Source organism: the organism of the source record quoted next, unplaced genomic scaffold (genome assembly GCF_019419815.1).
Source record: "Pyrus x bretschneideri cultivar Hongxiangsu unplaced genomic scaffold, Pyrus_bretschneideri_v1 Contig45, whole genome shotgun sequence".
Taxonomy (NCBI): Eukaryota; Viridiplantae; Streptophyta; class Magnoliopsida; order Rosales; family Rosaceae; genus Pyrus; species Pyrus x bretschneideri.
Genome location: NW_025999779.1, coordinates 1,392,235 through 1,406,428, shown reverse-complemented (window position 1 = coordinate 1,406,428; position 14,194 = coordinate 1,392,235). Strand labels below are relative to the sequence as shown.

At 37.4% G+C, this 14,194-nt stretch overlaps 2 protein-coding genes across 3 annotated transcripts; one reads left to right on the top strand and one right to left on the bottom strand.

Annotated features, from left to right (window-relative positions):
- Positions 1-4,446: 4,446 nt before the first annotated feature.
- LOC103941274 (alpha carbonic anhydrase 7) lies at positions 4,447-6,560 on the top strand. The gene is made up of 6 exons (XM_018646000.2): positions 4,447-4,834; positions 5,043-5,263; positions 5,358-5,570; positions 5,668-5,877; positions 5,979-6,032; positions 6,114-6,560. The coding sequence occupies exons 1-6, from the start codon at positions 4,732-4,734 to the stop codon at positions 6,192-6,194; spliced, it is 882 nt and encodes a 293-aa protein (XP_018501516.2). The 5' UTR covers positions 4,447-4,731; the 3' UTR covers positions 6,195-6,560.
- LOC103941272 (E3 ubiquitin-protein ligase RZFP34) lies at positions 5,488-9,307 on the bottom strand. 2 transcript variants are annotated; one of them, XM_009351468.3, is made up of 14 exons: positions 9,015-9,307; positions 8,831-8,918; positions 8,674-8,733; positions 8,227-8,259; positions 8,053-8,130; positions 7,918-7,961; positions 7,708-7,748; positions 7,533-7,615; positions 7,170-7,261; positions 6,993-7,062; positions 6,852-6,893; positions 6,627-6,775; positions 5,661-5,939; positions 5,488-5,591 (listed from the first exon to the last, which is right to left on the bottom strand). In XM_009351468.3, the coding sequence occupies exons 1-13, from the start codon at positions 9,107-9,109 to the stop codon at positions 5,912-5,914; spliced, it is 903 nt and encodes a 300-aa protein (XP_009349743.2). In that variant the 5' UTR covers positions 9,110-9,307; the 3' UTR covers positions 5,488-5,591; positions 5,661-5,911. The 2 variants fall into 2 exon arrangements, with proteins under 2 accessions (XP_009349743.2, XP_048423554.1); XM_048567597.1 differs by having other exon boundaries at positions 5,488-5,533.
- Between the last annotated feature and the right edge of the window lie 4,887 nt (positions 9,308-14,194).

Sequence of the window (14,194 nt, the reverse complement as noted above, 5' to 3'; positions counted from 1 at the left end):
GATCATTGCGCTTCAGTAGTTTTTTAAATGTCTCTCCGGGTCTTCATCCCCTTTGAAAGATATGAAATATGGCATGCTGAACTTGCGTAGAGGCTCTGCCTGCTTGTTCTCATCCGTGAAGGGTGACCTGCTTATGTTGGTCATGTTCCGTCGTAGTGCCTCGTCAGTGACCTCTTTGCGTTAGAAATCACACAATCTCTTAGTCAAGAGTCTCTCTACTTCTTCCTCGATTTGTCTTTGTTGGGGTAGTGGAGCTTTCGGCTGCCCCCAGCCGTGACTTGCTAGTCTAGGCTGCTCTCTCATGTGTTTGGCTCGTTTATGCCGCTGATGCGATGAATGTGGTACGATCTTAGCAGGATAGCGAGTTCTTTGCAGGCTGCCAATTAAACTTGAGCAGGATTGAGTGACTGATTCTCTCCGTTTGTCGTTCTGCTTACTCCGATGTGAGGTGGAGGATGCTCCTTGCTGGCTTAGTAGCGAATGAACACTTCGCCTGGAAGGTTGCTCATGTTGAGTATCGGAGTGTGACCCTAACCATGAATGTATGCTTGTCCATGAGCCTAGTCGAGAGTGCACGCTACTCCGTGCGTGAAGACGGGAGTATACGCTATCTCGGGGGCCCAATCGAAAGTGTACATTGCTCGAACGCTCGATTCGTGGCTGGTAGAGTGGCTACTTGCCGAGACGCTGCTGGAGAGGTTCTTCGTCTGTCCTTGTCCTACTTTAGGACACCTCGTATGGGGCACATTGTATCTCGGTGCACTGCAAGAGCTGGTTCACCAAGGTCGTCTGTTGTGCGAGGGCGCTCGTCAACTCTATGACTTATCGAGACAAGTGTTGTTTTCCATTTGGGTTGGAAGAGTTTGGAAAGAATGTATCTCCTCGAGCAGTGGAAGTATGGTAGACTCCAGGCACGAGATTCGAGTTAGGAAATGTCACATCCGCAGAAAAATGTGGTGAACATGCTCCCGGTTCGATCATCGATTCAGAAATTTAGAGCAGGGACGGTTGAACTAATCTTGGACTGATTTAGGCTGCTATGAAGGCCATGGGAGCAGGCTGGGCCACGGGAGTGGGCTACTCGGCGAGAGCAGACTGTGCCACGAGAGTGGGCTGCTACATGAAAGCAAGCTGGGCCACGAGAGTGGGCTGCTCGGCGAGAGTGGGCTGCTCGGCGAGAGTGTGCTGCTCGGTGAGAGCAGGCTGGGCCACAGGAGTGGGTTGCTCTGTGGAAGCAAGCTGGGCCATGAGTGTGGGCTGCTCGACGAGAGCATGCTGGGCCATGGGAGTGGGCTGCTCGGCGTGTAGCGCACGTGAGTGTAAGGCTTGGGCTCAGGCCCGTGCAAGCTTGGATGGCACAGCTTGGCCCATGGTGAAATCTCGTAGTGATGGTGCCACTCCACCTATGACCACATTTAGCCTTGCGGATCGCCGCGATCTCATTTCTTGAGTATTGGAATTTTCACTTGTGGAATTTTCTAAATTTCTAGCCATTATATTCCTCTTTTACGTTTTATCAAAGAATTTTTGCAAATAAAAAATCCTAATAATAAGAACGTATGAAAAATGCAAGGGGACTAGAAAATAGAAAAAATAGAGAAAAATCCTTTTTACGCGAGAGTCTTCTACGAGTATGGATCTCAGCTCTCAATGAAAGCACCAATTTGTGGATGCAAATTTCTTCCTCCTTGATCTTGGACAAAATTGCACCTACAAAACAAATAACACCTTAGGTCAAGGCCAAGAGCCTCACGCGCCCACGATGAATTGGGGGGGGGGGTGGCTTTGGCCGAAGAACCTCTGATGCCAAAGTTAGAATTTAGAGAGAAAAGTGTTTGAGAGTTTTGGAGAATTTTAGCAAGAGTGGAAAAACTAGGTTTTTTGGTGAGAATGGGAGCCAATATATAGGGCATGGTCGGTCCTCTCTGGAGAAAGAGTGGCCGGCCCTTTATGTTTATTTTGGGTGTTATTTGGTGATTTAATTAGCAATTAATATATTGATTAGGAATAAATATATTAATTGACTAATTAACATAATAAAAGGAATGTTTTTGGGAGTTTATGGTATAATTAGCTAATCAATTAAAATAATGGCTTAATTGATCAACTAATAATGTCAGAAAAAAAGGAAAGATATGGTGGAAAAATGAAGGAAATGGCCGGTTCCCTTGGGAGAGAGGGTAACCGGCCTTTAGTGTATTTTTTGGGCATAATGGATAGTTTAATTGACAATTAATGGATTAATTAAATAATAATCTCATTAATTAGCCAATTAACTTAATTTATGTGGGATATTTTGTAGGTTATAGAATGATAGCTAATTGATTAGCTAAAAGAGGGAAAGTGAGGTAAAAAGTATATGGAATGAAATAGGTTTTGAATTGTTACCTATTCTGGGCACTTTCGACTTTGCTGAGGGATGATTGCCCATTGCTCGCGCGTAGGAATCCCATTATGCATCAAGGGTATTTTTGTCCTCTTCCGTCCAAAAATCCACGTGTCGCCTAGTGAATATTTTTTGCTCCACAAGGAGAGAGAGAACGTGGGGGGAGTGGGAGGTTTTTGTTTTTGGTTTTTTTTTTTAATTTTAAATATTAGAGATATTTTAACATCACCTATAGGTACCTATAGGTGAGGCTTCAATAAAAAAAAAGCAAATTTTGGACCTATAAAATTACATTATTGCCCATCATTTTTTTTTGTGTGATAGAAGACTAAGTTGTCTTTTCATCTTCTTTTGGTTGACAAAGAAGGTTTCATTAATTAATAGAGATAAAACACTTTCAAAAATAAAAATATCAAAGTAATTTAAAAACACCAAACACGTTAAAAATTATATTAATTAATTTACAAGTACGAAAAAATATGCAAACGCTCATGATCGCATCCTCTGCGCTTTGAGATGGGTATATCGTTGTTTAAATTTTTAAAACCCTACAAACCCTTGTGAATAGTATTTTTAGGTATGTCCAAATAAATAAAAATAAATAATAATTTATGTACAAGTGTGAAAAATGTTAAAGAATATATAAACGCCCGTGTTTGGATCATCCACGCATAGACGATGGTTACGTTGCCGTTTAGATTTTTAAAATCCTCCAAAAACCCTCATGAATAATGTTTTTTATTTGAGTACAAATTAATAAAATTCATAATAATTATTGTAGTGAAAAATGTAAAAAATAAAAATATTCAATCCCTCGTAATGACAAGCTTTACAACTTTCGTGAAGGGTTCAACTCCGAAGTCAGACACCATAATCCATAAACCTTAGATTTATCTTTGACCATCAATTGTTGTTTATTCTTTATTCTTCTCACCGAATATCATTTTTTTATATTTTCTTTTTTAAAAACATGATCTTTTAGCGGATATAGAAAAATGAGCAGTTCAAATCGTGATATCACATTCCGATATTTATGGTTAACTAAAATACGAATCAATGTTATATAGTTTTTAGAGGCCTTATAAACTCCGAGCAATATTTTCACTAACGTTAAAACTTTGAAAGTAATATCAACAATGCGAACCATTCATCTTCATGCATCCTTTGAAAGATCATGTTTTCAAAAAAGAAAATCTGGAAAATAAAAAAATGGTGAGAAGAATGGAGCTTAAATGTAAACGACAATCAATGATTAAATTTCGACCTATAGTTTATGTGATTATAATGGCGAATTTCGAAGTTGAGCTCTTTACGAAAGTTGTAAAGCTTGTCCTTATGAGTGTTTATATATCTTTTTTATATTTTCCACACTTCTATATTAATTAAAGACAAATGTGTTTTTATGTTTTGAACTATTTATGTAACAATGTGGTATGTATATAATAATTTAGTATTATGTTTGTCATTTGACTATTTATTGGTTTAAAATATATTTTCTTTAACAGGTAACGGATTAGGTTATATTACTTATTAATATTAACGGGTCAAGTTTGAATCGGGTCATTTATCTGTTTATTTTAAGAGGTATTACACGACACAACCCGTTAAAATATCGAGTATGACACTAAAACAACACAAATGTCAAATCTGTTGGTAACCACTCATCCTGTCATGGAGTCGGATGTAACCAGTTTCCTAAGAGGTTTTAACCACCTCTTACCAAAACACATGCACCAAATATATATAGTTTGGTCTCACTCACATTAAGAGTAGGACTCAAACTCATAAATTACTAAAAACATAGCTATAAAAATCGAAAACATGAATAAGTTATGTCCAAAAAAGGACATGAATATGTGTGCCTCCACACCAAAACAACCGTTGATGGTATTTTTGCTTCCTGAGCTAATATTGTTGCGATATTTTTATTCTCAGTCTACGAAATTTAGATTCCCCTTAATCTAGAGCTAATTATAACAAGAATGATTTGCGGACAGAAATATTTTGTTAGAGAGAGAGAGATTAATTACATAAATCAAGGAGTTAAAAGAATGAGAGGGACATACTGGCCAGAGGTTTTGCAACAATCATATCTATTTATATTGGGTGTAAATTAACCACATTTAGTTACTACAACTTCCAGAATTTCGGTGCAAAAGAAGTAAATTTACCTACCAAAAATCCAAAAAAAGTAAATTAAAAAAGCACAAATGGGGACTGGCACATCATGGAGAATTTGTGATTTGGTTTTCCATCCATTGGCAATTGCAACACATTTTGCTATAAAATCCAGGAGGGAAGAGATCTTGGGGGTATAGCAATTTGTGACAATTGCCTCTCAAAACATGTTTGGATCAAAGCAAATCCACCTTGGCTTCATTGCATTCACACTGTTTCTTCTGTGCTGGGATGCATCACCCACTAGGGCTTCCAAATTTTCCAATGAGGGTAATGTCTATATGCTTGCTTTTTTTTTTCGTCATCTTATTCATCATCATAAACGTCATTCATTAGAAAACGATATTCTAAATTGATTTAATTTACGGGAATCGATGGGGATTTGAATTCGGGCATTGGGAGGGCACAGTGCTCTGCCTACTAGCCTAACTCACGTCTGGATCATCGCAATCTTATTGAGTTAGGGTTTTTTGTGCAGAAGATCCCATAGAGTTTGCATACACTGAAGGGGACGAGAGAGGACCAGAACATTGGGGAGACCTTAAGGAAGAATGGAGCACATGTAAGGATGGAAAACTACAATCACCTATAGATTTGAGGGATGCCATTGCAGACAAAGTTAACTCAACTTCGGATCATCTTAAAATCCATTACAAGCCTACCCAAGCCTTGATGAAGAACGAAGGCCATGCTATTTCGGTAAGAAAGTGTAAAATCCCGCTTCTGTTTTCTTGTTTATTTACCGTCCAAGGCATGAGTTTTTACTGCTTTTGTTGTAATTTTGACAAAGCAGGTTGTGTGGGAGGGTTATGCCGGAGGAGTCACGATCAACGGCACAGAATACTTGCTCCGGCAATGCCATTGGCACGCCCCCTCCGAGCACACCATGAATGGCAAAACCTATGATGTGGAACTGCACATGGTTCACAAAGACACCAGCAACACTCGTGTAGCTGTGGTTGGATTCCTCTACAAAATTGGCAAACCCAATCCTTTCATCACACAGGTAAAAACTTCCATCATTCCGCTGTAAAAACTCGTTTCAGTTAAAAGCTAGAAAAGGCGAATATAGGAAGATCAATGGTGGTGTTCGTACTTTTCAGGTGCGAAAGGCGATACGGTCTATGATTCAAAAGCCAACGGAGGTCCACCTGGGAGTGGTCGATCCGAGGAAGATGAAAAAGGCTCAGAAGGGGAAGCAGGATGCGGCAAGGAGGATGATGAAGAGGATGAGCTCAAAATTTTACAGATACATGGGATCGTTCACAACCCCTCCTTGCACCGAAGGAGTTACTTGGACCATAAACAAACAGGTACAGCCACTTCATCGGCCCTGAAAAATTTTCCCTACTCTTGCAAATTCACATTTTGGTACCTGAAAACGAGAACCAAGCTGATTACAAACTGTTCACAGGTACATACAGTTTCACGATCACAGGTGGCGTTGCTTCAAAAAGCCGTTTACAAGGTGAGTAGCCTGTCTTCGTGAAGTGATTCTTCCAACTAACTAGCTACACCTATTAACTCTTCTTGATTTGTCTGAATGCAGTATGCAGAGATGAATTCAAGACCAGTACAACCTCTAAATGACCGGGAGGTCAAGCTCCACGGCTCGTCATTCAGCAAGTGAGACATGCATAACTAACATCTTGGCAAATTCTATATGTACTTCAGAAACTGTGAGTTCAAGACTATCTCAGAAGGTCTACGTTTGCTTTCGGTTTCTCTCTTCAATAAATCTATATGTACTTCAGAAGCTGCATACCTATTTGTAACTGTATTACATATTTAATTCATGATAGTTTACTAGCATTTTCCATTGATGAAGCCTCATACAATGCATTCCCATTTCAAATGCAAAATGCTTTCCCCTGCCCATCAGCACACGGAAATTGGCTCAAATATGAGCAAATTTCCCCCGACTAAACCTACGGCGAAACTTACTGGCCTAAGAACAGAAAGACTGGCCAAACCATTTTTCCCTGTCACAACTAAAAGCTGACTTTTTTTTATATAATTTGGGAAGTAATACATCATAAGTTTTGATCTAGAGGTTCGTCACCTCATCATTGCAGTAATCCTTGACGAGCATGATGCTGGCCCTCCTCGTGTTTTCCTTGTATTGAAGGATTTGCACATGGGGCACTTGTGCCCCAAAATGTGGAAATTGACCTCAGACATTTCTCCGCAGTCGTTGCAGAGGATCCAAACCTAACCAAATGCGTGTGAAATTTAATTACCTAATAGTTGCAGAAGCCACAGAAAGTGATCATCTGTGTACACTTACCATCTTATTTAGATACTTTAGAGGCATGGGAGTCCCCGCAACCTGAAATTGATTTGAAAGAGATTGGTAAACAAGAAAGACAGGAACTAAGAGGTAGTCATACCACTCATATTAAATTGAATCATCGAATCCTAGATTTACCTCCTCATCAAGTTTTTCCCACACATGGGACATATCACGGAATGATTTTGAGCAAACTGGGCACGAGTACCTGCACAGTTATATACAATTAATATGGCTACAGTTTCTTTACCATTTATAACAACCTACATCAGATTATCGGTATATATAAATATCTAGAAAACAAAAACGAATTACTGGAAATGCCGCTGCATCTCTTTTACACATTCCAAATGTATAGTGTGTCCACACCGCAAGACAGCAATGTCTTCCCTTGTATCGAAAAGAAACTGCACAAATACTGATGTGAGTTGGCGCACTATAATGCAGAAAACTCAGTATATAATACTTGGAATTTTTTTTTTTTTAAATTAACAAAATTTTGAATTTGTTCAAAACTTTAGTCCATTTTTTTTAACTATAAGAATTTTAACCACTCGAGGGGGCCTCGATATATTTCCAAATCTTGAAAAAGAAGCTAAAAGTCTTTAGTTTGTTAGAAAGAATGTTAACTTTCCAAATTTCCCTTAATACTTGGACATCGTATCCTCCAAACTTTACCTCAAAGCACACAGGGCAATTATGATGCATAGCTTTTTCCACACAATTATGTGAATCCTTCAACGCGTTTGAGTAACAACATCCTAAAACATTGATAGAGATATCTAATTTAGACTATTTATAGAAGTATGATTAAAAGTATGTAAAAGGAAAAAAGCAAAGGTTAACATCTTACCACATTTGTTACAGTGGAAAAAATTCTCCCCACCTCCAGTTCTGAAACAACAATTAAAACAGGCTTAGACACGTGCAAACTCTTATCGATGAAGAAACTTTTCTAGACGTAAGATAATGAAAGGTAACACGCATTCATAACAATTTAAGAACATAGTGACAAGAAAACAAACAACAAAATCGAACACAAAAGTGTAGAAAAAAGTCCAACCTGCAGATACCGCATTCGTCACAATGATACTGTTTCTTCGAAACCTAGCAAAAAATAAAAACTTGGATTTTTCAACGATGCAAGTGTTTTCAAAACAGGGTTTTATAATTATGAGAATATGAATTCAGGGCTTACGTCATCATCAAAGAACTTGCATTTGGAGCAAAAATAGTTTCCCATGCAAACCCCACATTGGATACAGAGCTGTTGAACCTGAAAAAGATATCAGAACTTGAGAATCCATTAGCCTCAATCCTTAGATTTGGAAATACAATAATCATTATCGGAATCTTCTAAAAGAAGGCTTACATCTTGTTCTTTGTTGCACAAGGAGCAGATGATCTGAAAGATACAAGGCAAGGCAACCAAAGTAAAACTGGATCAGTAACATTTCCCAATGATTAACAACTTCAAAAGAAAATGGCATGACGAGGGCCGAGGGAAATAACAGGAAAGAGGCATAATATACACCTAATCCATAAAGTTTAGATCTTTTAATGCTAACCCTTTAACGCTACACATGATTAGCAAACATAAATGGAAAGCAAATTCACATCCAGCAAAACCCAGATAAAATCAGATCTCCATGGCGAAAAATGCCCAACAATAGTTTCTAATTCTATTCCAATTTCCAAATTCCTTTTCTTCTTAACTATTTTTTTCTATATAACGATATATTTACACTAAGATGAGGGAATAAATTGGTATCAAACTCGACATTGATGTGATTAATGAGGGGGTGTAAAAGCAACTGACCCTTTTCACATCGTGCCGAGGAACGTCATGGCGATCAAGAGGAGCAACTTCCAATGAATTCTGCTCCAAATAAACATATTACCACAATCATAAGAGGCCGAATTTCACAACGATCACGAAATCAATAAAAACTCGAAAACCAAAAAAAATAACAGACCTTAGCTTCGTTATGGCAATGCCTGCAATCGAATATCTGATCACAGCAGGGTGCTCTGATCTTACACCTCCGTCTGTAATGCGCGCACCTTCAAAAATACATCATACCAACAACAATTAATCACAAAAATTCAGCTCAAAAATAAATAAAAAATTAAATTAAATTGAATCTTAATGAGAAATACCCGAAATTCCCAGATACCATCTCGGTGAGAGAGTTGACTTTCTGGTAAGAACGGTCGTCGTCAATGGAGACCTGGGGCTCGAATCCGCCGTCCATTCGCCTAAATAAGCTGAAAACTAGGTTACCCAGAAGAGAAAATTGAAGCTTGAAGCGAACTGTAACTAAAAATGGCGAGGAGAGAGAGGAAGGCCGAAGGGAAAGGCCTTGCAATTTGGCTTTTGCAGAGAGCTTTCAAGTAAAAAGGCAAAGCTGCTGCGGAGAGCGCCTGATGAGAAAATGAGGTGTGCGGTTTATCAGTTTCTGATATTTTCTTGGAGTGACGAAACTGATGACGAGGCGACACGGCAGCGTTTCCCGGTAAGAATTGCACCTCTTGATAAAAAATAAATAAATAAATAAATAAAAAGTTAAAAAATTTAAAATAAAAATAAACAAAGATTTTTAGCACAAATAATCTTTGAAATTGATCATCACCATCAAGATAATTCTTAAAATTAAAAATCAATCAATATATTGTCTAAAAATATGTGTCGCAAATCAATGTGTTCTTTCTGTTACAATTGTGTTAAAAATTCTATTAAGTGTTAATGTGACATATAAATGGGTCCCATAAGATTTACGAGTTTTTATCACAAATGGTCTATAAAATTAACCCACATCATCAAAATGTCCCTAAAATTGACCACACCATCTTGAAAATGGTCCTTGAAATTGACCACACCATCAAGATGATCCTTGAAATTGAAAACCGATTAATGTAGTCCTTGAAAATAGGTATCGCAAATCAATATGATCATTCCGCCACAATTCTGTTAAAAAAAAAATTGTTATGTGCTAATGTGGGCTTAACAATTAATTAAAAGAGTTGTCTAAATACTTTTTTGCTCAATAGATTTTTTTTTTTCTTTTAGTAGGGCCTACACCGAAGAGAAACCCCTTCCATAAACTCTCAAAGGCACAAGGCTTAACCAAGGCCTAAGAGGGGTTGTGGAAATAGTTTTCAACCAACAATAGACGCACCTCAGTTATAACCTCATTATCTCAAGGCATACCTCGTCGTTCTTTGCATTACCAGACCACCAAGAAAGCGCCAAACAATCTCTCCAAAATTAAGGGTATGAGGATATTGATCGCCTAAATATTAACTGTGATGTCCCAAAAGTCGTTGACAATCGGCCAAGTAGTCACCAAAGGTGATCTCGATCCAGGTTCAATTTGGTGAAGGATGCCGAAATGTGTAAAAATAGGTGTAATGAGATTTTTTTTTATTTTTTATTAGAGAATAGAGAGCAAAGGAGGTAGAGAAATGTGAACTAGGATCGAAGGTGATTGCAAGATTGGATTTTTGGGTTGACAATTTTTTTTATTAACTATTAAATTATTAAGCCTATTTGTAATTTTTTTTTAATTTAATTAGACTTATGTGACCCATTTATGTGTTACATCAGCACATAACAGAATTTTTTATAGAATTGTAATAGAAGGACTACATTGATTTGAGACACTTACTTGCGGGACTACATTGAGCAATTTTCAATTTTATGGATCATTTTGATGTTGCGAGTCAATTTTAATGACCATTTGTGAGAAAAAAAAAAAAAAAGGACTTATGGGGCCAATGCCACTTCAACACTTAACAGAATTTTTAATATAATTGTGACAGAAGTACCACATTGATTTACGACACCTATTTTTCAGGGACTACATTGTTTGATTTTCAATTTCAGGGACAATTTTGATGGTAAGGATCAATTTTAAAGACTATTTGTGATAAAAACCTAAAAAAAATTGTGATAGTTGCATACACGTGTATTTTTTTATGCAATTAATACTTAGTTTCAATAACATTTGTAGACCATTATTTCACACCACATGTTCTAGTTCGTTTTATGGTTGGTGAATCATATGATGGCAGTGGGGGGAGGCTGAAATGCCTTTATGAATCTTTTCGATCTCCAGAAAAGTAGATTGTCATACCGAAACCATCAGCTAATCTCCTTTTAAAAAAAGAATAGTCTGTCAACCTTACCTTAATCCACTAGTTTCGTTGAATTGGTGAGACGTGCCCTGATTTGAAATTTTTATGGAAGTTTCTCTCCTAAATTTGTGAGTTGGGGAATCGATTTTATATTCTCTAATCGGGCAACCATATTGAAATTTATCTAATTTATCTTCTAAACTTTGAAGTTGGGATGAGAATTCAATGTTAGAGCAACTCCAGCGTTGGAGCCCTCCCCCCTGGCAATACACTATTCAATCCACCTAATGAACAGTAATTGCCCTTAATGAACAGTAAGTAGCCCTGGCAATAGAATTTGCATCTCCACCGTTACACTTCAATAGCCCTGGCAATAGGCAATAAAATATTAGTATTTTTTTTATTTATAAAATAATACAAAATAATTTTAATTGTAATATCGGATAAAATTTTTAATCGTTCTCGTTGCGCCACGTGTCATTATCCGAAGTATTATTAAATAATACAAAATAATACAATTATTGGTGATGGATTTCTGATAAGATTATTAACAAATCACGTCGCGCCACGTGTCATAATCTGTTCACAATCTTTGAGGATAGATTTCCATCAGATTTGTAACGAATGACGGCATGCCACGTGGCATTATGCACAACCTAATCCTTTCTGAATCCTCTATATAATCCACCATCCATCCTCACAAATCTCACACCAAAATTCTCAAGATCTCTATCATTATTCATAGTTTCTGCTTCCTTATTCACAAAAATCTGTATCATTATTCATAGTTTCTGTTTCTTTCTTTCAATGTCTTCTTCTTCGTCCTCAAGGATGATGTGGGAATTCAATCAGGAAGAGGAAGAATTGTTTAACGAATCAGAAGCAATGTTCAATCACCAGGGGGTAAGAAATGAGAGGGAAGAGGATGAGGCGCGTCAAATGAGAGATGACGAAGTAAGAAAGGGCAGAGCCTCACATTCCCGTCGAGTCATCCAAGCTGCGACTCAGATTTGCAGGCCCAGCCGTTCCGGAAACCTTGATAGAAGCAAGCAACGACGAGGTATGGAACTCTTGGATGATTATTTTGTTCCTAATAGTGCATTCCCTGATACGTACTTTAGATGTCGTTTTAGAATGGAACGACATTTGTTCAACAAAATCATGATTGCTGTTTGCAACCATGATTCTTATTTTGTGCAAAAAAAAAGATGCTTTTGGTGCTATGGGTCTACTACTTGAGCAAAAAATTACTGCTGCCTTGCGGATGCTTGCATATGGAGCATCTGCAAACCAAGTGGATGAGATAACGAGGATGGGGCAATCAACCATTCTTGAGTCCCTGATGAGGTTTTGCGGAGCAATCGAATCTATCTACACCGCTGAGTACCTCCGCAAACCTACACACATGGACTTGGAGCGGCTGTTGAAGAAGGCGGAGATGCGTGGCTTTCCTGGGATGATTGGAAGCATTGATTGTATGCACTGGACGTGGAAAAACTGTCCAAGTGCATGGCAAGACGCTTACGGGGACAGAAAAGGAGCAAAAAGTATCATTCTGGAGGCGGTGGCATCGTTTGATACATGGATTTGGCACGCCTTTTTCGGGGTCCCGGGAGCTCAAAATGACATCAACGTCTTTGCCCAATCCCCAATGTTCAATGATGTCCTGCAAGGAAAGGCACCAAAAGTTACGTATGAGGTCAACGGACGTATGTACGACGGGCCATACTACCTAGCTGGCGGCATCTACCCGCGCTGGTCAACATTTGTCAAAACAGTGCCACGTCCGCGGAGTGCAAAGGAAAAACACTTTGCAAGCTGTTAAGAGGGGTGCAGGAAGGATGTGGAGCGTTGTTTCGGTATCCTCCAAGCTCGCTGGCGATCGTCAAGGGTGCTGCCAGATTGTTTGATGTGGAGTCGCTTCGATCCATCATGATGACGTGCATCATTCTTCACAACATGATTGTGGAAGATGAGTACGATTATGAAGTTGTTGATGAATATGAGCCAGACCCGATGAACAATTCAAGAACACGTATATATTGTGCTCATGACGCCACCGATGAGCCCGTGCAACATGAGCCATTACAAAAGGATGGACGTTACAATGAAAGGCTCATTCAACGATATACTGCATTTCAAAGGCCAGACATGCACAATGCCCGACAAATTGACTTGATAGAGCACCAGTGGGCATTGAAACAAGGTGAAGATAATTATTAAGTTCATTTAGTGTGTTTTTTTTAATTTGGTATGTTTATGTTATTTTATTTGGTGTGTTTTATTATTTGGTATGTTTATGTACTTTTTTTATGTTTATGTTTATGTAATTCTTAGTATATGTAATTCTTAGTATGTTTATGTTTATGTTTATGTAATTCTTAGTATGTTTATGTTTATGTTTAATATTAGAAAGCCAGATGAGTATTTATGTTTGGCTTTTAGTGTATGTTCAAATTGCTTGCAACCTTAAAATTGTGATTGTGCATAATTCTCATCTTAATTAGTTACACTCTTTATTTTATCATGGCTTTGATGTAAGTAGTAGACGCTATGTTCACATATGTACATATTTTGCTTTGGTTAATACATTAAAGCATATCATCATTAAAGAGAATGGCACCATCATACAAGTAGACTTTATGTTTTTTTCTTCAAAATAAAAAAAAAAAGTAGACTTTATGTTTTTGCATGTATATATTGTTCATCTTTTGTTTTGGATTAATGTATCAAAAATCCTACCATTATGTAATTCTTAGTATATCTAATTCTTAGTATGTTTATGTTTATGTAATTTTTTTATGTTTATGTTTATGTAATTCTTAGTATATGTAGTTTTTTTATGTTTATGTTTATACAAGGACTTTTAATTATACCGATGGACTTTTAATTATTTTATACAAGGACTTTTAATTATTTTATACAAGGACTTTTAATTAGAATGATGGTCATGGTCATGGACTTTTAACAACATAAATAACTTACCAAATTAATTCTTAGTATAAATAACTTACCAAATTAATTTGAATAAATATTCAAGAAATTGGAAACAACATAAATAATACAAACAATAAATAATAAATTACAACCCAAAGTGATTGGAAAATTATGGGCTCCGATTACAAAAAGTACTCTATTCATCATCACTTAACCAATTTGTGGTGCTAGGATGATCTTCTCTTGCGGTGCTAGAACCACCTTGG

Coding starts and splice junctions, on each gene's coding strand:
- LOC103941274 (XM_018646000.2), top strand. CDS start 4,732: ATGTTTGGATCAAAGCAAATCCACCTTGGCTTCATTGCATTCACACTG. Junction 5,264..5,357: donor ACGAAGGCCATGCTATTTCG/GTAAGAAAGTGT, acceptor TTGACAAAGCAG/GTTGTGTGGGAGGGTTATGC. Junction 5,571..5,667: donor CCAATCCTTTCATCACACAG/GTAAAAACTTCC, acceptor CGTACTTTTCAG/GTGCGAAAGGCGATACGGTC.
- LOC103941272 (XM_009351468.3), bottom strand. CDS start 9,109: ATGGACGGCGGATTCGAGCCCCAGGTCTCCATTGACGACGACCGTTCT. Junction 7,616..7,707: donor TTTCCACTGTAACAAATGTG/GTAAGATGTTAA, acceptor TCAATGTTTTAG/GATGTTGTTACTCAAACGCG. Junction 6,776..6,851: donor TAAAGTATCTAAATAAGATG/GTAAGTGTACAC, acceptor GCATTTGGTTAG/GTTTGGATCCTCTGCAACGA.